The following is a 23,844-nucleotide window of genomic DNA, read 5'->3' as shown; positions in this document are numbered from 1 at the left end:
GAACGGCCGGATACAGGAGACGGGAAGAAACAAGCCGATTATGTTCGCGTTAATTAGGTGGTTGGAAGATGTAAAATTCTCAATTCTGCCAACTGAACATATACGAGATTTTAATGAGGATGAATAATCAGTCGGCATGGAGGAAACGGACCTTTATTTGGTGGAGTGGCGACAAGAAGCCAAAAGACGGGTGGCCGGTCTATGAAGCCTCCATCATCAAGCTAGCAGGTGCCTTTTCTCATATAATATTACTTTATTCTCGCTTATTTGGCACGGAAGCGTAGAGCTGCCACCCAGGCAAAAGAGAAATATAAGTATATCACGTTATAACGTGAAAGATTTATCGTTCTAACAATATACTATCATGTTAGTACAATATACTTTTCATGTTTGAACAACATTGTACGAGCAATGTACATAATTATCACATCCGTACAATATTGTGCGAACGTGATAATTATGTATATTGTAATAACGTGATATTATATTATACAAACATGAAAAGCATAATGTTAGAACAATAAACATTTCATGTTATAACGTGATATAGCTCTATTTTTCTTTTGCCTGGGTGGCAGCTCCACGCTTCCATAATGTGGTAATCAAAATATGTAACTTAATTAATTATGATGTGACGTACTTTTGCCTTTTCTTATTATTCTGCCTTCTCAGAAAGGGAAAAAATACAAATAAAACTGTTTACACTTGTTATATACAATAACTATCAAAACCTATTCACATTTAATTTGGCTTTCACAGAAATCCCACCTGTCCTTCTGGCTACAGAGCACTTACTTACCAAGGTTAGAAACAAAGCACAGTTATGCTTTATTAATGTTCGCTAATTACAATGTTCCACATTTCCTTGCTTTTTAAGTCATTTTTAGGCTTTTTAGAGTTTTTGGGTTTTTTAGCAGTAATGTTTCTGCCTATTTATTTCAGCCCATGAAATCGAATGCAGATCTTCCTGATGTGAGATTTACATAAATGTAAGTAATTTTGTTTGTCATTGTCATTAATGTTGTTGCTGTTGTTGTTTTTGTGCAGTTTGCAATCATATAAACCTAGCAAGCATCAGTCAGCACAGTGACGAACCTAAACTGATTCTTGCTTTATTCACATATATTATATGTAATTATATATACCTGCACATTGTACCTAGGGTTGCAGCCACTTGGCCCCACCCCATTGTTGTGACAGCCCTGATTGTACTTATACACTGCATCTGCCACATTAATGTATTTTTAAGTGACTTGTTTGTAATACATGAATTTGTTTCTTACAGATGTCAAAGTCTCAACCTCATGCTGCCCTCCCCATCCTCCCTAAAGTAAGTATTTGTTGTTGTAGTTTTATGCAGTGTCTGTGTCACATGCTAATCATAATTATTGAAATAACTGTTTTCTAACAGATTTTCCAAAACACTAGTTATGTTTGTTGTCATTCAGACTAATACTACTGCTTAGACATTGCTTAGTGGTCATGCATGTTTGACAAGCTTGTTATGATACCAAAACAGTAGGCCCGTCACAATAATCGATATATCGACTTAACACACAATACATGTACATGACCTCAATAATTGTTAATGATGCAATTTATCTGCCATTATATTTACAAAAATAAAATATAATAATAACAACAAAATAACATTAAATAACATTGTTTTCTATTTGTTAGAAAATTTACTATTTATTCAAGTTTTTATGGTATCTAATATTTTGATACCTAATTTCCATGATCTAAATATTTTAAGAATTAGATGTTGGTTTGTCAATTGAAAGTGTGTAGATCTTGCATTATTATGGTGTTATATTATGATTATACATTCAAAGACATAAAATGGTCTTAAAATGACAATGACATAACTTGTTGCAATTGTTTATGGGGCAATATACAAACCAACAAAAAGTTGTTATCGTAACAGGCCTTCAAAACAGATGGTTTTATGATTGATAAATTCAAAAAATAAATACATGTAATTTCTCTGAGATTCTCTAATATTCGGTTACAGTTCACAACACAGCTACCTGTACATGCAGTATTATACTGTAAATATAGATCTCTGCATTTAGCATCCCACTAGAAGAGTCACAGTTACTGCCTCTTTTTTTTTTTTTTTTTTTACAAATACCTGTACTATTACTAACACATGTACTGTTTTACTTTTAGCCTGTGGATACAAATGCAGATTTCCTTAATGTAAGTTGTGCATTTTAATTACATCATGTTATTTTTATTATTATTTATTTATTTATTTTATTTTACATTCAAATACGATTGCTAGTAGGTAGGTAAAGAATAGTTCACCTATAATTGATATTCTCAATTAATTTCTCACCTCTGATTGAATGCCTTTGTTTGTTTGCCTTTTTACTATAACAAAACATTTTTGCAGGATATATATGGTGAATTTATATGCATAGATACAGTCGTAGTGCTTGACACATGCACACAGCAGTAGATGTACTAAAAGGAAATAATTACAATCATGATGTTGATTGCTGATGTCAGTATATATATTTTAGAGGAATGTTTAGTTTTTCACCCAAAATGAACTATATTGCTTCAGAAGAGATTTATTACCCTACCTGACTCTTATATATTGTTCTGTTTTTTGTTTGTTTTTGTTATTTTCAGGTTCAATGGTGCGTGTTCTTCTAATGGCCGCCTTCCCACTGGAGGTTTTGATCCACAGCAATTTAAAAGGTAAACAGCTTTGAAAGTCAGTTCAAATGGTTAGCTAATAGTATTCTAAAAAGCCTACAACTCTGTCACCAGTTTCTTTACCAAAAAGTACCCATAAAAGTATCTCTCAATAGCATATCATTGTAGTTCAAATGTTTAGTTGTACAAATATCAGATTTTTGGAAATGTAAAACTAGTCAAACACTCAAATGTTCATGCTTTTTATAGGAGCACAGATCAAAACGGACATCGGCGCAGAGTGAAGAACTGCCCTTCATAAGGACACTATGACAGCCATATATAGTAAGTGAAGACTTTCTGTGTATCTGAAATTGCATACAGCGCAAGTAACTTACTTTGCAACCATTAAAATAGGTTGTAAAGTAAGTTACCAATACAAATAGGTGATGATGCATTGTAGTGGTTGGTCTCAGACAAAGAAGGTCAACAGATTTATGAATGCTGGAGGGTAAGGAGAGACAACCAAAAGGGGTGTTAGCATTACTATAATGTGAACTGGATAGACTTTCCATCTAGGAAAAAAAGGGGTAAATTATGCATAAAATATATCTGTATTAATATCTGTATCTATATAAACAGAAATATCTGTTTGCTAAATGAAGCCAGCTAACATAAATCATATTTTTATTTTAACTCTGATAAAAGTAATAGAACTGTGACTTTTGTTTGTTACAGTGGCGGTAAGGAAGAGGTTTCCCAATGTGTCCAGAAGGGCTTTGAGGATTGCAGTGAAAGCTGGGGGAACTGAGACTGCTGGAAAAGGAAAAGAAATTAAATTTAAAGTATGTTGACTTATGTTCACACAATCACACACACATATACACATACACACACATATGTGTACATATATATATATACACATATATATATGTGTGTCTGTGTTTCTTTAGAATGTTTAAGTATGTAATGAGAATAAAATTATAAAATGAATATTCCTTGCTTGATTGATATGCTATATCTATGTTTTAAACATCAAATAAAGATTTCTTTCAGCTGTTACATGTGAATGTGTTTTCTTAGAAATATATGAAGGGTTAAATTTATATATTTTTGAATGATTTTAAATAAGTTTAATTGTATTTTGAAATATATTTTATAAATATATTTCAAAATATAAAAAACAGCTAAAAAATATATGTGTTAAAACACATTTGAAAATATATTATAAATATATTTTTGAAATATATTTTAAAATATACAAAAAAATGGCCAAAAAATATATGTGTTAAAATATATTTCAAAATATATAAATATATTTTAAAATGTATTTTAGCACATATATTTTTTGGCCATTTTTGTATATTTTGAAAATATATTCAAAATGTATTTTAAAATATATTTTTTTACCGTATGGGAGACATCCACATTACTCACACTATCATAACACATACATATAGGGACTTGTGGGTGGGCATGTTATACTGCGTCCAGAGGACGATCTGTGTATTTTGCCTCACCTCTGGCGCCAGCGCCCACCTCTCAATTTTAAATGCATGTAGACGTTGAGGGTTCAGAGTGCAGCAGGTGTTAGCACGGCCCCTGCTAACACCTGCTGCAGTCTGGCAGGAAGCACCATCCCCTCCCGTATTTTAAATGCACTTTAGAAAAATATGCAGCAACACCACACATGAGTGGGCGGAGCGAGGTATGGGGTTTTCACCCCCCGTTCTCTGTTAGCCGTCAGTCAGGACGGAGGGGCTGGGAGGAGGTGTTGGCCATCCAATTGAGGTCTGGGGTGCAGGGCCTCCCTGCGGTCTGCTTGTCTTCACCCTGGGGCAAAGGGTAACATCTCCTGGGTCTAGATGCAGTTTCCCCCTCTGGGGGCGAGGGTACCTGGACCTGGGGTATAGAGTATGTTTGGCGAGTGTGATTGTGTGTACAGTGTATATTTGTTTCTGTCTCAACGTTGGGTGAGTGCTGAGTATTTGTATATGTATGCATGAGGGTGGGAATGCACGTGTATGTCTGTATGTGTCTGTACGTCTTTGTCTATATGTCAGGTCTGGTCTCAGACTCCACCCTTCTGGGAACATCTCAGGCCCTCCAAAGTATGGAGGCCTATCCCCCCTCACCACACTCCCTGATGCCCTCAGATCTCGGTGCGTTGGTGGTTCTTGGTGCCTGGGTTGGAAGCTGGATATGTACCAGCTCACTCCCGGTGGCTGCTTGGTGTGGCTGGGTGCCCATGGCTCGGTTGTGCCACTTCCAGGGGGTGGAGGGGCCCTCAGCCTGGTGGGCCGCTCGCCGCTCGTGATTTTTCGTTTTTATGGGCCGATGTTTTTTTTTTCTTTTCTTTTTTTAATGGTATAAATTTATAGTGGTGGATTGGCCAGTTGGTCATGATCGACCAATTACAGCCGAGGAGGTTGAACTTTAAAGTTGAGATGAAAAGAACACGATTTGTCCCGTACGACTTCAGCTAGAAAGTTGCTAATTCAATCATGAAACTGATCAATGATCAGCTGATCGGCTTTTCTCTCTGCGCCAGAAAGAGGAAAACTGCGGATGTCGCGCTAAACAACAGCAGCACGTTTAAGCTTGATCAGCTGTTGTTAGCATTTATTTAATATTACTTTCTAGTATCAGCTGATGTTTGCTGGAGCCACAGCTGTAAAGTTGCTGGTCATGATGTCGGTTTGGTTATCTGGTGAGAGGGAAACATGCAGATGAAACCAGGAGATGTCCTTACTGAATCATCAGAGCTGAACAGGTGATGGAGAAACAGGTTTACCTTTTAGGTGACATGAATGAGTTGAAGGGAAGTTATGAGCTGTTTCTGAGAGACAAATAACACCAGGATCCTTTTTTTACGTAGCTGACAGCTGGTAACTGTGCAGGGGCGGGTCTAGCAAAGTTTTGCCAGGGGGGCCAGGTAGGGCATTAACAGGGAAAGGGGGGGACAAAGAAATACTTTTCCTTCTTATTCTTATTTAAAATGTCTCGCTTTAAATAAATAATTATCTGAATCTTACAACCAAAGTTTTCATCTGATGTAAAATGTATAGAAATCCATTATTGTATTCAGTAAATATTAGGTCTAGTATACACCCTAGTAAGTTATAGTATTCTTTCCTTTGGGACGGTACCATCTGTGCAGTCTGCGGTTCTGCTGAAGAAAGATGTTGACTCTATTTAATTACTGGAGAAAAACAATAGATTTCTGTGCATTTGTTTTATACGTGCATTAAATTAAAATCGGTTTTGTCAATTAAGCATCTTGAGGCAGACGGTGGGGGAGTGGTTCCCTATTTTTTTTCCTTTTCTTTTTTTGCTGGGAGTTGGCAACCCTATTAGTGAGGTATATGTAATTATAACTTGTTTTATATTTTTGCTAAATACTGTTTAGAATACCAGAATAGGGAGGATGGTGAGGTTTAAGTTTATCATAAAGGTTTTATGGCTTTTTCTATAAAACCTGGTGGGACGGTCACTAGTCAAAATGCCCGGGCTGATTTTTTGTCCCAGTCCAGCCCTGCTGCTAGGTGACCCCTTATCTGGGGCTCTTCTCAGCTCTTCCCAGGAGGGAGGCACTGATGCCCCTCCGATGGTCCTCCTCGGGTTCTCACACTCTGGGGGCCTCTAGATGTCTGGGGCCTGGATCTCCTCCATGCCTGCTTCATGCCCTTGGGGACGGGCTATGGCTCCCTACACCCTCTAGCAGATCGTTACATGGAGAAACCTTTTTAATACAAGCGCACTGATCCACACAGGTGTACACACAGGTGTACACAGACACAAACTACACCTTTCTTGGCTGCTACCTCAAAGCACATTGTGTGCTGTCCGTCCTGCATGCTGCACAATAACATTCAATATTTAGTATTTTAGTATTTACTGTTATTTACACTTAGATTATTGCCATGGTGTTGTGTTTATTATGTTGCTCTCTTTTCTTTTCCTTGTTTTCACTTTTTTTTTCTCTCAACAGGTGATCCAGGAGACTTTTTTCCTCTTCTCCTCCCCTCTTTTCTTTCCTTCGCTCTTTTTTTCTTTCTTTCTTTTCCCTTTCTTATTCCCCAGTCATGACTGTCCCGTCTGTAACTACTGACAATAAAATAAAATAAAATAAAATAAAATAATAATAATAACAAAGGTCAATCAAATGGACCAATATTGCAAGGCCATGATGATCCACTTGGTAAAGTAAATCTGTTGGGCATCTTTCTTGGCCTTCAGACAAAATATTCTGATGGCTAAAGAAGCAAACAGGACAGGCAAAAAAAAAGGGGAAAAACAGTGATTTAAATTTGAATTTAAAAACCATACATTAAACAGACAAAGAAAATTAAATAACAATAAAATAAATGAATGAAAAAGAAAAATGAATCAGTAAATATTAAAACATGAATAAAATAGACAACAAATAAAATTAACAAACTAAAGAAGATTAAAAGCGAACTAAAACGGACTACAAGCTGACTCTGGTACTACTACCCCTTGAATAAAAGGTGTTTTTAAAAGTGATTTGAAAATTTCAAGTGTTGGGCCTAATATGAGATTTCCGCCCCTGTTGGCTCTCCAGGAAACTGCAGGTCTTCCTGGTCGTTGACAAATGTTTAGTGAATAACAGAATAACAGAAACACACAGTATTAAAGATTTATACCGTCTGTGGTAAATTACAGCTTAAAAACTTGCTGTTCAGTCCGACATAAGTAGCTCTAGTTAGCATGTGAATGTGATGTTTACTTTGGATTATGGAACTTTTATTATTATTAACGAATTCAGTATTTATTAAACTCGGTGTATCCGTTGTTGCTTTGGAGATGCAGAGACTGATTAAAGAGACACGACGTCACTCTTTCTACTCATACCTGAGCCAAAGGTAACGTTGATGGAAAGGCGGTAACATCTATTTCAACTCGGTTTATTTCTATGGCGCAAAATTAGAACAACAGTCGCATCAAGGCGCCTCCCTTTATTCAGGCGGGCTGACAGCTGGGAGGAGAGAGAGGCAGAAAAGCGGAAGTTTTTCAGCCTCAGCGTTTACAGAAAGTGAGAGAAAGCAGCGGGAGAACAGTGCTTCACACTAAGCTGCTTCACAAACACTGAAGAATGATTTTCCATCAGCAGTGATTCCAGGTGTTCAGATTTTACATGAAGTATTGAAGGTAAGCGCGGCATTAAGTTCTGCTACATTCTGGAAGTTCACATTCGTGGTTCTGCTTCCTTGTTGGAGTTGTTTTCATATGTGTGTAACGGGGAATGAGATATAATAATAAGTTATATTAGATCATGTAACTGTTGCTGGTTTGAAGCAGAGGTGCAGAGCTCTGTGGGAAAGAACCGGAAGTCTTAGTGAGGGTAGAGTTCTCGATTATAGCGGTTTGAAAGGCCACGATAGTCACGTGATCTTAAATGATGCGTGCACAACTTCATCTCCATCATCTTCATCACCAGACACCAAATCTTCCTCACACAGCTCTGCTTCCTGGATGGTGAATTTCAGAGTCACAGATATTATGACACAAACATTATTTTCCAATGTTAAATGAAGAAAAATATCATTTTTTCTTTTTACAATAATTTCCACATTTTTTTTTTTACAATAAAAGCCTTGTTAAGAATTAAAGTGTTTCTCACCTGTGAGAATCTAGAGGGCTTTTAATTTGAAAGAGTTTGTATAAACCAGGGGTGGCCAATTCATTTTCGCAAGGAGGCACATTTGAAAACGAGACTGTGGTGGAGGGCCTTTCCAACAAGCTGAACTCAAACTCACACACACTCACGCTGCTGTGGGTTGCATGTTTTTATTACACAATTTTATTCGAGTTTCAAGCTGATGTTTGACGTTCACGTCCAATCACAGTTTTCATTTGGGTGATAGAAAAGTAACAAACGTCCATGTCAGTAATGTTTTCATTAGTGAAATACAAAGCAGTCAGTTTCCATCCATCAAATGAACAAACAGCAGACATGCTGTCCTCCATGTATCATATGATTTCTTCATTTTCCAGGTGGTAACTATGACGTCTAAGAAGCTGCTCATTGAAACACTGAACCAGTTGAGTCCAGAGGACTTTGCTGAGTTCAAGTCACACATTGCAGTAGAGAAAGATCTCCAACTGATGTCACAGAGCCGACTGAAAACAGCAAACACACAACGTGTAGTGGAGCTGATGGTGGAGACGTACAGAGGAGAGAGTGTGGAGGAGACCAAAAAGGCTTTAATGAAGATGAACAGGACTGATCTGGTGCAGAGATTATCAGGTATCACCTCACGAACCACAAATAAGAGATCAAAGAATTAAATATGTGAGAATACTGCATATAGTTTATCACATTAATATGAAACCAGGCTCAGCTGACTGATAGAAAAATCTCTTGACTCTGTGTTGTGTAGTGAATGATGAACAAAGACGTTTATATTTTAGTGCTGCTTTTTATAACGTGGATTAGAGCAGAATATGTGCTGGTCAGGCAGGTTGGCTCATTACAGGCTCAAACACAGCACACTACAAAATAATAGCAGCTTATAGCCGGTGTGCAGTGAGATTATGTGACTGTTTCAGGACAATTACAACAAACCACTGAAACTCTTCTTATTAACAGTTAGACAGTTACAGAGGTCACATGCGCTGTAAAGTGGTCGCACACATGCTGATCCTAATGATCCCACACAGTGCAGTGATCCACTGCCTCTGAGAGAGGGCGCCATTGAGCCAATAAACATCACAAATCCATTGTGGTTATTATGGAATCACATACAACATAAACACTGTTACACAAGCTCAGTTACAGTATTTTGATCAGATCAGAACAAAAACATCCAACATCATTCAACATGGTTGGAAAGTCTTCAAGCAGCTCTACAGGTTATAATTATGTCACTATTAACCCTCATCACACTGACTGAAGTCTGTGGTAGATTTTTGTTGTTGCTCACATGTTTTTGTTCTATCATTTAAATTTTTAATGAATTTGTCAGTTTGTTGCTAATGTTTCACATAATTTTCTAGTTTTGCTTTGATTGGTGCTTCTTTTAAAATACAAATGTTTTTAGGTCTCAGAGGACTCCAGTCAAACAGCCAATTTCACCTTTACAGTTTTAATAAATGGAACTTATTAACTTTATTCTGAATTTATTCAGTTGAACTGATCCTAAATTAAAGTAACACACAGTATCTAGTATCTGTCAGAGTTTATAAAGAAGAAAGACTCAGATCCCATCAATTCCTTCATCGTCTAGATGGGGAAGTTTCCAGACTCAAAGTTATCAGAATCAGATTTGTATGTTTTTGGTTTCACACGGGGTCCACAGTTTAGAGTTTAATTACAGCAGATTTTATTAAAGCAGCTTAGCAGGAGCAAAGCAAAAACAAAAGAAAACAAACAAACAAAATCAGAAATGTAATTATTAATTAATTTATTAATTATACTTATTCACCTAATTAACCAACTCTAATATAATTTTGATTATTTTCTTATCAGTACTAATATTAATCAACCATCATTAAATTCACACATGAATCATAATTCAGTATTTTACAACATTTTACATATTTTTGTTGTTTAAAAGTATAAAGATCAGCTGGTGAAACAATTCTTTTCTTTTAGAACTCAGACATGAATAAAAAGGTTGATGATAGATCTGTCTGCACACAAAATCTATACATTCGAACAGAACTTTCCAGTACTTACGACTACATCTCACTGCTAACATATTGATCAGACATATATCTTTGATTTATCATTGTTTAAGAATAAAAAAATATCTGGGTGTCGGTTTAGCTCACTGGGATGAGCAAGCGACCATGTGCAGCTGCATGTCTTCTTCTCTCTCTCCTTCTGCTTCCCTGTCACTCTTCACTGCACCTATCTAATAAAGACAGACCCCACCCCCATCCAACCCCCCCTCCCCAAAAAGAAAAGGTCGAAAAATATAAAATTATTATAATAATAATAATATTTACTTGAAATTATTGAAGAATAAATGGTACCAGAGTCAAAGGATGGTAAATGAGCTCTCAAGATATAATGTGGATTGTAGTTTGGATAAAATCTCCAAGTCTGAGTAAAGAAAAAAATAGATTTTTAGTTAAAAGTGATATGAAAATTAATTGTAACTTTGCAGAAATAATTATACAAATAGTCTATTTTTTCTGTAGAAGACATATGTGATATCCTGCTTTGATAAGCAATACATTTTACTGTTATGTTTGCTTCTCACAGTAAATTGTTCTTGGAGCCCTTAGAGACTCCAGACAGTAGTTTATGTATAGGGCTGGGTATCGTCACTGATTTCTAGAATCGCTTCGATTCCGATTCACAAGGTCCTGAATCGATTCGATTCGATTCAATTCGATTTGAATCAGGGAATTTTTGCCTCAGACAGTCAGAAATATTATAGTTTAGATCAGTACATTTACATATTTTTGTATCTATAAAAAGGAAGCTGACACTCGCAAGACTTTATCACAGGTGTGAGCATCACAGCAGATGCGTTTGTGTCAAAGTAGCTGAGGATAAAACACAGAAAAACATGAAGGAGATTTTCCTGGCCTGGGATTTTATAAAAATATTCTGCAGTACATCAAAAACGAAAGAAAACCATTAATCAACATATGAACGTTACCTCTGACGTTACAGCGGTTTTATTAGAGACACGGCTAAGTGTTTTGCATTTTGCATAATTTTAAAAAGTTTAAATTTGTTCAGAAGCCTATTGAACGGCAGAAATTAGGTTTTCTTTTCGGAAGTAAGTAAAAGGAAAAAAACAGCGGCCGACAGCGCTGTAAACAACAGACTTGTGCGTAACAAGCAAGCGAATAATGCAGAAAACAGATTTTTAGACGGGAAACTGTTCTTGAAGTACAGAGAGAGACAACGAGCTGTGGATGAAGTGTGATTTTATCGTGGTGGAAGCAAAACGGGAAAAGTAAGAGGGAGTTCATGACGATGTTTATGTGAAGCGTAGTTTGGATCTTCTTTTGCTGCTGGTTCAGTCAATATTCTTTGGAGAGAGATAAAACCTGCAGCTTTAGAATCAGCGCAAAAAGGGTGTAAACACAAAGCGCGGACCCGCCGAAACATCAGAATCAGCGAGCTGTCAGCTTTCAGCCCGACCGTGTCCGTGCCGTCGGGTGAGGTGCAGAATCCGTGTACCTGCTCTCATTTAAGGTTTTAGCTGTTTGGTGGTTGTTGAAATTTTGTGAGGTTTAAATAAGTAAATAAATCGATAAATCGATTATCAAAACCCACCCCTATTCATGTTTGTTAAACATGTGGGTATGATGAGAGTTAACAAGGTTTAAGTGTCACTTTGATGTGAAATCTTTTGTGTTCTAAATCCTCATAAAGCCTGATGATAAAACAGTTTCTAATCTGACTTTGTCTCTTTCTTTTCTCCTCAGACAAACAGTTTCCTCCACTGAGCCAGAGAGTGAGTAACGTCACATCAGTCGACTTCACACAGTTCAGCTTTTATTCAGTAGATGAAGACTGAAAATGATCTTCATCTTAAACAGAAATCATACACATGAAATTCAAGCTGCAGCTATATCATGTACACTTGAGCTCTTGGTATCGAAATATTACACCTTATTTACATTTTAAATCAGATTAAATTCAAGTCTTTCTGTTTATCAGTAAAGATGTGAGCAGTTAAAGCTCCCCTCTGTTTGTAAAATCAGGAGACTCACTGCAGTTTTTGTAGCTCAGTCTTTGACAGAGTTACAGTCAGGCAGTAAAACAGAGTCACAAACCTGTTCATGAAAATTAAATCCTTCAAAAAGAGGAAAAAATGAGCCAAGAAATAAAAAACTAATCCAAGCAGGTACCCACCGAGCACCAGATGTTGATGGACGTTATTTTCTGCTCTACATCTGGTCGACCGGTCATGACCTTAAGAAAGACGCAGCCTTATGTCTGAAGGTCAAAGGTCATCTTTTCAGGTTTTTAGAAAGAATTGGATTCAAACATGAATTTAGTTTTACTAAACTGAAAAAATTCTGTGTATTAAAAATCAAACAGATACTTCAATGGTGTGTCGCTGTCATATGATCTCTGTTCTTATCAGGTAGAAACGATGGAGTCTCTTATTGAGCTGCTCTTGGAAAGATTGGCTGATCTGAGAGTTAGTGAGCTCAAGAACTTTGAGCAGGTCCTCGGGAGGAAATTTGACTTAATCCTCCTGCTTATGGAGACAGAGACAGACCTGCAGGACGTGGTGTTTTTGATGGTGAGGACTTTTGGCCAACAGTCAGTGAAGAAGATCGTGGAGGTTTTAAAGGAGATGAAGAGGACTGATCTGGCTCAGAGGCTTACAGACAGCAGCTCAGAAGCTCAAAGTAAGATAAAAAAGACAAAACATGTTAAAATGATAAAAGTGGTTTTTAAAGTGTTTCTGCTTCAGTTCATATTAGAAACATTCAGATTTACAGAGAAAAGAGAGCATTGTTGACGAGGGGCAAAAAATTATGATCAGCAGGTTTAATAGTAATTTGTTTTTTTTTTTTTATAAAGCTCAATAATGTGTTGCTAAACATTAATTTCTATTCATTTCATTTTTTTCAGCTAAAATGAACATCTTTCTGCACTAATTTACAAAGTAAGTAATGTCTCATCAGTCTGACTCAGTTCAGCCTTTATTCAATAAAATTGTTTGATATATATATATGTGTGTGTATATATATCTCTATATATATATATATGTATATATATATATATATATATATCTATATATATCTATATATATATATATATATATATATATATATATATATATATATATATATATATATAGCTCGGGCCTGGGAGCTTGAGGGTCCTGAATATCCTGTCCTGGTCCTGAATATATATATATATATATATATATATATATATATATATATATATATATATATATATATATATATATATATATATATATATATATATATATATATATATATATATATATATATATATATATATATATATATATATATATATATATATATATATATATATATATATACAATTTTATCATTTAGATTTAATTTCTCACATAATGTAGAACACTCTAGAATTAACCCTTTAACACCGGTCGGAGCGGGCACGCTCCGTTTTGCGTAACTATTTTTAAATCCCGGTAGAACTGCTACCACGTAAACTAGTGCAATAACTTTTTTTTTCATATGAAACCGGAGGAGTTGTACTTACATCTTATGCCATCAGCTTGTCCTAGGTCACGGTTTCCCTTTCATGTATAGCTTTGCAAAAATTGCATAAAAACCACTTGCAGCAACAAAAACATGATATTCCAGAAACACGCTTTGCTGATCCGATCAGCTGTTCGTAACACTTCCTACTTTGGAAAAGACACCAGTGTGAACTATTACATGTCCGCCATCACCTGCCCGAAACCAAAAGTGACGTCATTTTCGTGGAAATGTAGTTTTTTACCTTTAGGGCCTTATAAGCCTATACTGGTGTTTTTAAAACTTATGTTTGACCTATGACTTTCTGTATCATTTCTGGGATGCTTAGAACTCAAATTGCACTGCTGGAAATAGTTTATTTTGATGCACATGCTGTTTGTTTGTTTTTTTTTTGCAAATTTGCATTATATTTATTTTCGATTTTCCTGCAGTATATAAAAATTGGTGTATTTCAAAAATAAAACTATGAAGACACTCAAATTAACTTTCCTGTGGTGGGAAACTATTTTGTGCAACTTTTTTGTATTTACAGTTTTGAGGGATAAACCTCTTAAATTACTCTAATTTCAAATACATTTAAAAAACAAAAAAAAAAAATGATTTTCTATTTTTTTGTAGTTTCTTGCACTTTTTTGCAATTTATGTAATTATGCACTTAATGCATACATCTTATTAAAATTTGGGCTATAATGGTTGTATTGATGTATAGCAACTTGAAATGCTCCCAAAAATAGCACTACAGCATGTAAAAATATAATATAAGCTCTGGCGGACTTGGTTCTATGGTAGGTCTTAAAGGGTTAAACAAACATTCACAAAATGAAAAGTGTGTTCATATAAATATTTAATCTGTAAAATAAAGACTGACCAGACAATAACAGATAACAAAATGGCTCAGGGGGTTTTCAGAAATCTTCATTCAAAGTTTAAAAGAGCTACAAAATCATAGATCTTTAATTTTCTCACTGAGGAAACACTTTTTCTTTATGAATATTTGCTTTAAATTTTCCAGGTTGCAACAATGGCAGCTGTTAAAGATCTGCTTCTAGAAACACTGGAGGATTTGAGTGAACAGGATCTCAAGGAGTTCAAGTGGTTCCTGCAGTTCACTCGTTTTCAGAATAGTCTTCCACAAATCGAACTGAGAGATGACAGAAAAAAAATAGTGAATGTGATGGTTGACAAACTTGGTCAGCAGTCTGTAGAGGTCATCAGGGAGGTTTTAACAGACATGCAGAGAACTGATCTGGTGCAGAGGCTGTCAGAGAGCAGCTCAGGACTCAAAGGTAAGAGAAAATCATCTGTCAGAGTGTCTGTAATGATGTCACTAAATATGGTGGGATTATTGTTGAATGTGTAGCGATACCGAGAGATATAATCTCTCCAGCGTGTCCTGGGTGTGTCCCGGGGCCTCCTCCCGGTGGGACATGCCTGGGACACCTCACCCAGTAGGCACCCAGGAGGCATCCTTGTCAGATGCCCGAACCACCTCAACTGGCTCCTTTCGATGTGAAGGAGCAGCAGCTCTAAGCCCATCCCGAAGCCGAACTTCTCACCCTATCTCTAACGGAGAAGCCAGTCACCCTTCGAAGGAAGCCCATTTCTGCTGCTTGTATCCACGATCTCGTTCTTTCGGTCACTACCCACAGCTCGTGACCATAGGTGAGGGCAGGGACGTAGAACGACCAGTAAATTGAGAGCTTTGCTTTTACACTCAGCTCTCTCTTCACCACAACAGACTGGTACAACGTCCGCATCACTGCGGCCGCCGCACCAATTCGTCTTTTCATCTCCCGCTCCCTTCTACTCTCACTTCTGATCAAGACCCCGAGATACTTAAACTCCTCCACTTGGGACAGGAACTCTTCCCTGACCCAGAGTGGGCCCTCCACCCTTTTCCGGCTGAGGACCATGGCCTCAGATTTGGAGGTGCTGATTCTCATTCCCACTGCTTCACACTCGACTGCGAACCATTCCAAGGCGAGCTGGAGGCCATCACTCGATGAAGCCAACAGAACCACATCATTCACAAAAAGCAGAGATGAGATCCTGAGACCACCCAACGGAAAGCCTTCTGCCACCTGGCTATGCTTATAAATTCTGTCCATAGAAATTATGTACAAAATCGGTGACAAAGGGCAGCCCTACTGGAGCCCATGACCCACCGGGAACGAGTCCAACTTATTGCTGGTAATGTGCACCAAGTGCTTGCAATGGTTGTATAAGGACTGAATGGCCCGAAACAATGGGCCAGACACCCCCCGAGGGACACGGTCGAATGCCTTCTCCAAGTCCACAAAACACATGTAGACTGGTTAGGCAAACTCAAGTATCCTTGAGAGGATGAAGAGCTGATCCAGTGTTCCACGACCAGGACGAAAACCACATTGTTCCTCCTGTATCCGAGGTTCAACTACGGACGGACTCTCTTCTCCAGCACCCTGGCATAGTCCGCCCCAGGAAGGCTGAGGAGTGTGATTCCCCTGTAGTTGGAACACACCCTCCGGTCCCCTTTCTTAAAGATGGGAACCAATCGATCAATCAGTTCAATTCAATTTCATTTATATAGCGCCAAATCACAACAATAGTCACCTCAAGGCGCTTTATATTGTAAGGTAGACCCTACAATAATACATACAGAGAAAAACCCAACAATCAAATGACCCCTTTCCCACTGTCCCCAAAGAGCAAGCACTTTGGCAACAGCGGGAAGGAAAAACTCCCTTTTAACAGGAAGAAACTTCCGGCAGAACCAGGCTATGAGAGGGGCGGCCATCTGCTGTGACCTATTGGTGTGAGAGAAGGAAAACAGGATAAAGACATGATGTGGAAGACAGACAGAGATTAATAACAAGTACGATTCAATGCAGAGAGGGCTATTAACACATATTGAGTGAAAAAGGTGACTGAAAAGGAAAAACTCAATGCATCATGGGAGTCCCCCTGCAGCCTATGCTTATTGCAGCATAACTAAGGGGGGATTCAGGGTCCCCTAGTCCAGCCCGAACTATATGCTTTAGCAAAAAGGAATGTTTTAAACCTAATCTTAAAAGTAGAGATACTGTCTGTCTCCCAAATCCAAACTGGAAGCTGGTTCTATAGAAGAGGGGCCTGAAAACTAAAGGCTCTCCCTCCCATTCTACTTTTAAATACTCTAGGAACAACAAGAGCGAAGTGCTGTAATGGGGTGATATGATACTATAAGGTCATTAAGATAAGATAGGGCCTAATTATTTAAGACCTTGTATGTAAGGAGCAGGATTTTGAATTCAATTCTGGATTTAACAGGAAGCCAATGAAGGGAAGCCAATACAGGAGAAATATGCTCTCTCTTTCTAGTTCCTGTCAGTACTCTTGCTGCAGCATTTTGGATTAATTGAAGGCTTTTCAGGGAGTTTTTAGGACTTCCTGATAATAATGAATTACAGTAGTCCAGCCTGGAAGCAATAAATGCATGAACTAGTTTTTCAGCATCACTCTGAGACAGGATATATCTAATTTTAGAGATGTTGCGCAAATGGAAGAAAGCAGTCTTACATATTTGTTTAATATGTGCGTTGAAGGACATGTCCTGGTCAAAAATCACTCCAAGGTTCTTCACAGTGTTACTGGAGGTCAAGGTAATGCCATCCAGAGTAAGAATCTGGTTAGATACCATATTTCTAAGATTTTCAGGGCCGACTATAATAACCTCAGTTTTATCTGAATTAAGAAGCAGAAAGTTAGCGGCCATCCAGGTCTTTATGCCTTTAAGACATTCCTGCAGTTTAACTAATTGGTGTGTGTTATCTGGCTTCATGGATAGATAGAGGTGGGTGTCATCAGCATAGCAGTGAAAATGTATGCTATGACTTCTGATGATACTGCCTAAGGGAAGCATGTATAATGTAAACAGAATTGGTCCTAGCACTGAACCCTGTGGAACTCCATTATTAACCTCAGTGTATGAATATGACTCTCCATTTACATGAACAAATCGGAGTCTATTACATAGATATGATACAAACCACTGCAGCGCAGTACCTGTAAGTATCCAGGGGTACTGCCCCTGATCTCCACTCAACATTGTAGATGCGTGTCAACCAGGACAGTCCTACAACATCCAGAGCCTTCAGGAATTCAAGGCGGACCTCATCTACCCCAAGGGCTCTGCCACCAAGGAGTTGTTTAACTGCCTCAGTTACTTTGTCCCTGGAGATTGGCGGGTCATCCCCTTCGTCCGCAGACTCTGCTTCCTCCACGGAAGACATGCGAGTGGGATTAAGGAGGTCCTCGAAGTATTCCCCCCAACGCCCGACAATTTTCTCAGTTGCAGTCAGCAGCTCTCCACTCGCACTATACACAGTGCAGGTAGTTTACCGCTTTCCCCTCCTGAGTCACCTGATGGTTTGCCAGAATCTCTTCGAGGCAGTCCGAAAGTCTTTTTCCATGGCCTCTCTGAACTCCTCACACACCTGAGTTTTTGCATCAGCCACCGCCCGAGCCGGGTTCCGCTTGGCCTGTCGGTACCTATCAGCTACCTCCGGAGTCCCACAGGCTAACCAAGCCCGGTAGGACTCCTTCTTCAGCTTGGTGGCTCCCCTCACCTCTGGTGTACAGCATTTAGTTTGGGGATTACCACCATGACAGGCACCAACTACCTTGCAGCCGCAGCTCAGTGCAGCGGCTTCGGCAGTGGAGTTGCTGGAGATGGTCCTTTCGGACTCAATGTCTCCAGTCTCCCACAGAATGCTGTTGAAGCTCTGAGGTGTGATTTGAAGATCTCGCGGACCGGGGCCTCTGCTAGGCATTCCCAGCACACCCTCACTGTACGTTTAGGCGCGCCAGGTCTGTCCAGCATCCTCCCCCGCCACCTGATCCAACTCACCACCAGGTGGTGATCAGGCCCTCTCTTTTCCCGAATGTCCAAAACATATGGCCTTAGGTTTGGTGATACGATTACAAAATCAATCATCGACCTGTGGCCTAGAGTGTCCTGGTGCCACATGCACTTATGTACACTCTTATGTTCGAACATGGTGTTCGTTATGGCCAAACTGTGGTTTGCACAGAAGTCCAATAACAAAGCACCACTCGGGTTCAGATCAGGGAGGCCATTCCTCTCAATGACGCCCTCCAGGTCTCGCTGTCATTGCCCACATGAGCATTGAAGTCTCCCAGTAGGACAACAGAGGAGCACCTTCCAGTACCCCACCCAGGGACTCTAAGAAGGCTGCATACTCTGAACCGCCACTCGGTGCATAAGCGCAGACGGCGGTCAGGACCGATTCCCCAACCCGGAGGTGAAGGGAACAAACCCTCTCGTCCACTGGGAGAAACCCCAACATACCGGCAGCAAGCCGAGGGGATACCAAGATACCCACCCCAGCCCACCGCCTCTCACCAGGGGCAACTCTAGACTGAGACACATTCCGGCCCCTCTCCAGGAGGCTGGTTCCAGAGCCCAAGCCATGTGTTGAGGTGAGCTCGACTAAATCTAGCCAGTATCTCTCAACCTCACACACTAGCTCAGGCTCCTTCCCCACCAGAGAGGTGACATTCCATGTCCCAGTTGCCAGTCTTGGTAGCCGGGGATTAGTCCACCAGGACCTCCGCTCCTGGCCACCGCCCGGCTCACAATGCACCCGGTCCCTACGGTGCCTTCTGTGGGTCGTGGGCCTGCAGGAAGAGGGGGCCCATGTCCCTTTTTCAGGCTGTGCCCGGCCACCAGACGCTTGCCCTCGGTCACCCTCCCCGGGCCTGGCTCCAGGACAAGGCCCCGGTAACCCTATGTCAGGCAGGGTGAACTGTTCCCTCCATGGTCTTCTCATAGGGGTTGTCCCTCACCCAGGACCATTTTACCATGGGAGACCCTACCAGGGGGCAAATGCTGCCAGAAAACACAGCTCCTGGGATCCCTGGGACACATAAACCCCTCCACCACGATAAGGTAGCGATTAGCGGAGGGGTATTAAGTATTTCCATTGATTTTTTTAGATGGAATGGAACTGAATAATTTCTTCAGAGTTATATAATTTAATAAGTGTAATCTTATCATTAATTCTGCTTACAAAAATAATCAGAATAAAAAAATTAAAGTTTCAGTTATTTCAAAGCGTCTGAGTATTAACACTGATGTTAAATCAGTCATGAATGAACCTTTTAATATTTCTTTTCTGTCAGAGAAACACTCTGAGGATGAACGTTGGCCTGCACTGATCCACAAAGTGAGTAATGTCACATCTGTCTGACTTAAGATGATCCAATTTTTATTTAATAAATACAGGGTAGAAATCTTCAATAGAAAAAAATTAAAATGATTTGATTTTCACTGGAAAACAGGAAGTTTGATAAGTTCAGCGTGTGCAGTGAGGTAGGTCTGCAGCAGGTCAGAAAAGTCCTGAACTTGTTAACAGAAGCAGAATAATTGTTAATCAGCTGTTTGTGATCATTATGACAAATATGACCAATGACATCCAATCCAATCCAATCCAATTTTATTTATAAAGCACTTTAAAATACCCAGCACAGGAACAAAGTGCTGTACAGAAAATAAGTTAAAACAATAGAATAACAGACAACAGCATAAATAAATAAATAAAACACATAATACATAAAATTAAAACAGCCCTATATTAAAACAAAAACAAGATAAAACAGCATCGAATCACCTAAAACAACTAAAATAAAAATAAAACCAACATCTCACGTGGTGTCAAAGGCCAGGGTAAAGAGGTGGGTTTTCAAAAGTGACTTAAAACAGGTAAAGAACTGGCCTGTCTAATCTCTAAAGGAAGCTCGCTCCACAGTTTTGGAGCTGCTACAGCAAAAGCACGATCTCCTCTAAGTTTACGCCCAGTCCTGGGCACATTCAGGAGCAGCTGATCAGCTGACCTGAGAGAGCGGGTGGGTGTATAAGGCTGTAGCAGCTCAGAGAGATAAGATGGGGCGAGGCCATGGAGAGCTTTAAAAGCAAATAAAAGAATTTTAAAATGAATCCTAAAAGAAATGGGCAGCCAGTGAAGTGAAGCTAAAACAGGGAAATGTGCTCAAACTTTCGAAAAGCCAGTTAAAAGACGAGCTGCGCATTTTGCACCCTCTGTAGATGACTAATATATGATGCGCTGACCCCAATATAAAGTGCATTACAGTAATCCAGCCGAGTACTAACAAAGGCGTGGATCACTGTCTCAAAGTGCTGCCGTGAAAGAATTGGCTTTATTTTTGCCAACTGCCTCAGGTGAAAGAAGCTAGATTTTACCACTGCCTTAATTTGATTATTAAACTTCAGATCACAGTCAACTTTGAACCCCAGGTTTGTGACAGTTGGCTTAACATACTGGGCCAGGGAATCTACATACACATTGGGGGTCTCAGTGGGGCTACCAAAACCATCACCTCTGTCTTTTATCATTGAATTTTAAAAGTTAACAGACATCCTAGCCTTAATGTCGCCGAGACACTGAAGTAATGGCTGTGTAAGGTATCTGCCTTTTTTCTTTAGAGGGACATAGATCTGACAGTCATCAGCATAAAAGTGGAAAGCAATGCCGGTTTGGTGCTCAGTACAGCACCAAGAGGAAGCAGATATAAAGAGAAGAGGAGGGGGCCTAGAACTGAGCCCTGTGGGACACCACACAAGAGGGGAGCGGAGGACGACACATAGTCACCAAGACTGACACAAAAAGTTCGCCCCGCCATGTAGGACCTGAACCACTCCAGTGCTGTGCCCCTAATGCCCACCCAGTGCTCCAAACGAGAGAATAAAATGGCATGATCCACGGTATCAAACGCAGCTGTCAAATCTAAAAGCACAAGAACAACACAGTCCCCAGCATCAGTCGCTAAAAATATGTCATTGAAAACTTTTAAAAGGGCTGATTCAGTGCTATGAAAGGGTTTAAAACCAGATTGGAAAACCTCTAACACATTTTGCTTTTCCAGGAAGGCCATTATTTGGCTGTAAACTACCTTTTCAAGAATTTTGGAAAGAAAAGGTAGTTTGGAGATAGGCCTGTAATTTGCAAGAACCGTAGGATCAAGAGCAGGTTTTTTAATAAGGGGTTTGACTTCTGCATGTTTAAAATCTTTAGGGACAACACCTGACATCAGACTATGGTTTACCAGCTCAAGAACCAAAGGACCAACTGTAGGTAACACCTCTTTTAAAAGTCGAGGAGGGACAGCATCATTTGGAGACCCTGCAGGCTTAAGACGACCAACAGTCTCCTTTAAAGAGGACAGAGTCACAGGCTCAAACCTGTCAAAGACAGCAGAGCAGGAAACAGAGACTGAGAGGTCATGAGCACAAGGACAGATTTGAGCCCTTGTGTGAGGAAACCTTCTCAATAAAAAGTGTAAAAAAAAAATTTTCACAGGCTTCTGATGAGGGCTCGATACAGTCAGTATATGGTGCACTAAGAACAGAGTTAATAGTTTTAAATAAAACACGCTGGTTGTGGCAGTTTGACAAAATAATGTCAGATAAGTGTTTTCTTTTGGCATCTTTACAGTTCTTTGATATTGACGCCAACAGTCCTTCAGCATCTGGAATGACACTTGTAGTTTGTCCTTTTTCCACTTGCGCTCAGCTCGACGGGCAGTCGCGTCTGGCAGCTCGGGGTCATGTCGCTCAGCCAGGGCTCAGATTTAGTTTTAGGCAGTCTGGTTTTTAATGGAGCCACAGTGTCCAAAGCAGTCCGACAGGTGGAATAAAACCATGAGCTCAGTTCCTCAGTCTGGCTGCATAAAAATCCGGGATCTTACAGATCTGGTCAAAGACTGTTGAAAAGTGTTCAGCAGTGGAAGAGTTAAAAACACGACAGCGCTGAGCAGCAGCGCGAGGTTTAACTGAGGCACAGGCAAGAGGAACTTCAAACATCACAGGACTGTGGTCAGAAAACACAGCATCACAAATCTCTATGTTAAAAACAGAAAAGCCATGAGATAAAACAAGATCAAGTGTGTGTCCACGTTCATGTGTGGGACCTGTCACACACTGCACCAGATTCAACGAATCAATAAGGTTTAAAAAGCCCTTCGCCATGGGCATATCAGGACAACACACGTGAATATTAAAATCCCCAACAATAAGAACACGATCATATTTTGGCATGAATTCAGCCAAGAAGTCAGCAAAATCACCCACAAAGTCCTTATTGTATTTTGGAGGCCGATAAACCACCGCACACAACACTGTGTGAGAGCAGCCCAACTCAAACACAGACAGTTCAAAGCTGGTGAACGACGGGGTTGATAGCTGCTTACATTTAAAATGACTTTTAAAGATCGTAGCTATTCCTCCTCCTCGGCCCAACATACGCTGGGAATTAAAATAGCAGCAATCGCCAGGTAGAAGATCTGAGAAGATGCTGCACTCACCGCGCCAGCCACGCCTCACACACACAGAGAAAAAAATCCGTCCTCGGGATGTGAAAAAACTCCTTCAGAATAAACGTTTTGTTCGCTAGGGACCTAGCATTTACCAGGCCAATCCTGGCGGTGAGCGGCGGATCCCCGTCGCTAGCCGTCCTAGAAGCCCGACACAGAGGCCGTAGGTTCCGCAGATTCACACCACACCTTATGATGTCATAAGGTGACATCATCACCTTATGTGATGGATGATGTCATCTAAACACATCTACATTTCTAAAGTGTTGATGAAAAAACAAACAAACCTGAAAGTGAGAAATGTCACATTTATCTCATGAACATTTTCTTTGATTTTCCAGGTAGAAACGATGGAGTCTGTTATTGAGCTGCTGCTGGAAACTCTGGATGGTCTCAATGATCTTGACATCAGCAGGTTCATGTGGACACTGCGACAAACTGATCAGAAACTTTTCTCAGACTTCTCATTGATGATGACAGACCTGCAGGACACAGTGTTTCTGATGTTGCAGACTTACGGCCAACAGTCAGTGGAGAAGACCATGAAGGTCTTAAAGAAGATGAAGAGGACTGATCTGGCTCAGAGGCTGTCAGACTGCAGCTCACTGCCTCGAAGTAAGACAACAA

General features: G+C 39.7%; 1 protein-coding gene and 2 long non-coding RNA genes across 3 annotated transcripts in view; all 3 read left to right on the top strand.

Moving 5' to 3' along the window:
- LOC120442498 lies at window positions 1–1,319 on the top strand. Its single transcript, XR_005614729.1, has 4 exons — window positions 1–228; window positions 760–803; window positions 943–989; window positions 1,286–1,319. It is a non-coding gene; the product is annotated as an uncharacterized LOC120442498 (long non-coding RNA).
- An 848-nt stretch (window positions 1,320–2,167) lies between these two features.
- On the top strand, window positions 2,168–3,549 carry LOC120442820. The gene is made up of 4 exons (XR_005614953.1): window positions 2,168–2,202; window positions 2,641–2,709; window positions 2,917–2,991; window positions 3,385–3,549. It is a non-coding gene; the product is annotated as an uncharacterized LOC120442820 (long non-coding RNA).
- A 9,681-nt stretch (window positions 3,550–13,230) lies between these two features.
- The window catches only part of LOC116319476, a 146,177-nt gene continuing 135,563 nt past the window's right edge, over window positions 13,231–23,844 (top strand). The window contains exons 1-4 of the mRNA XM_039619944.1: window positions 13,231–13,256; window positions 14,861–15,134; window positions 20,011–20,054; window positions 23,559–23,832. Coding sequence (XP_039475878.1) covers window positions 14,870–15,134; window positions 20,011–20,054; window positions 23,559–23,832 — 583 coding nt within the window. The 5' untranslated portion in view covers window positions 13,231–13,256; window positions 14,861–14,869. The remainder of the gene's footprint in view (window positions 13,257–14,860; window positions 15,135–20,010; window positions 20,055–23,558; window positions 23,833–23,844) is intronic.

Source organism: Oreochromis aureus, linkage group 11 (assembly GCF_013358895.1).
Source record: "Oreochromis aureus strain Israel breed Guangdong linkage group 11, ZZ_aureus, whole genome shotgun sequence".
Classification (NCBI taxonomy): Eukaryota; Metazoa; Chordata; class Actinopteri; order Cichliformes; family Cichlidae; genus Oreochromis; species Oreochromis aureus.
Note: the sequence above shows the minus strand (reverse complement) of the source record. Positions and strands in the feature narration are given on the sequence as shown.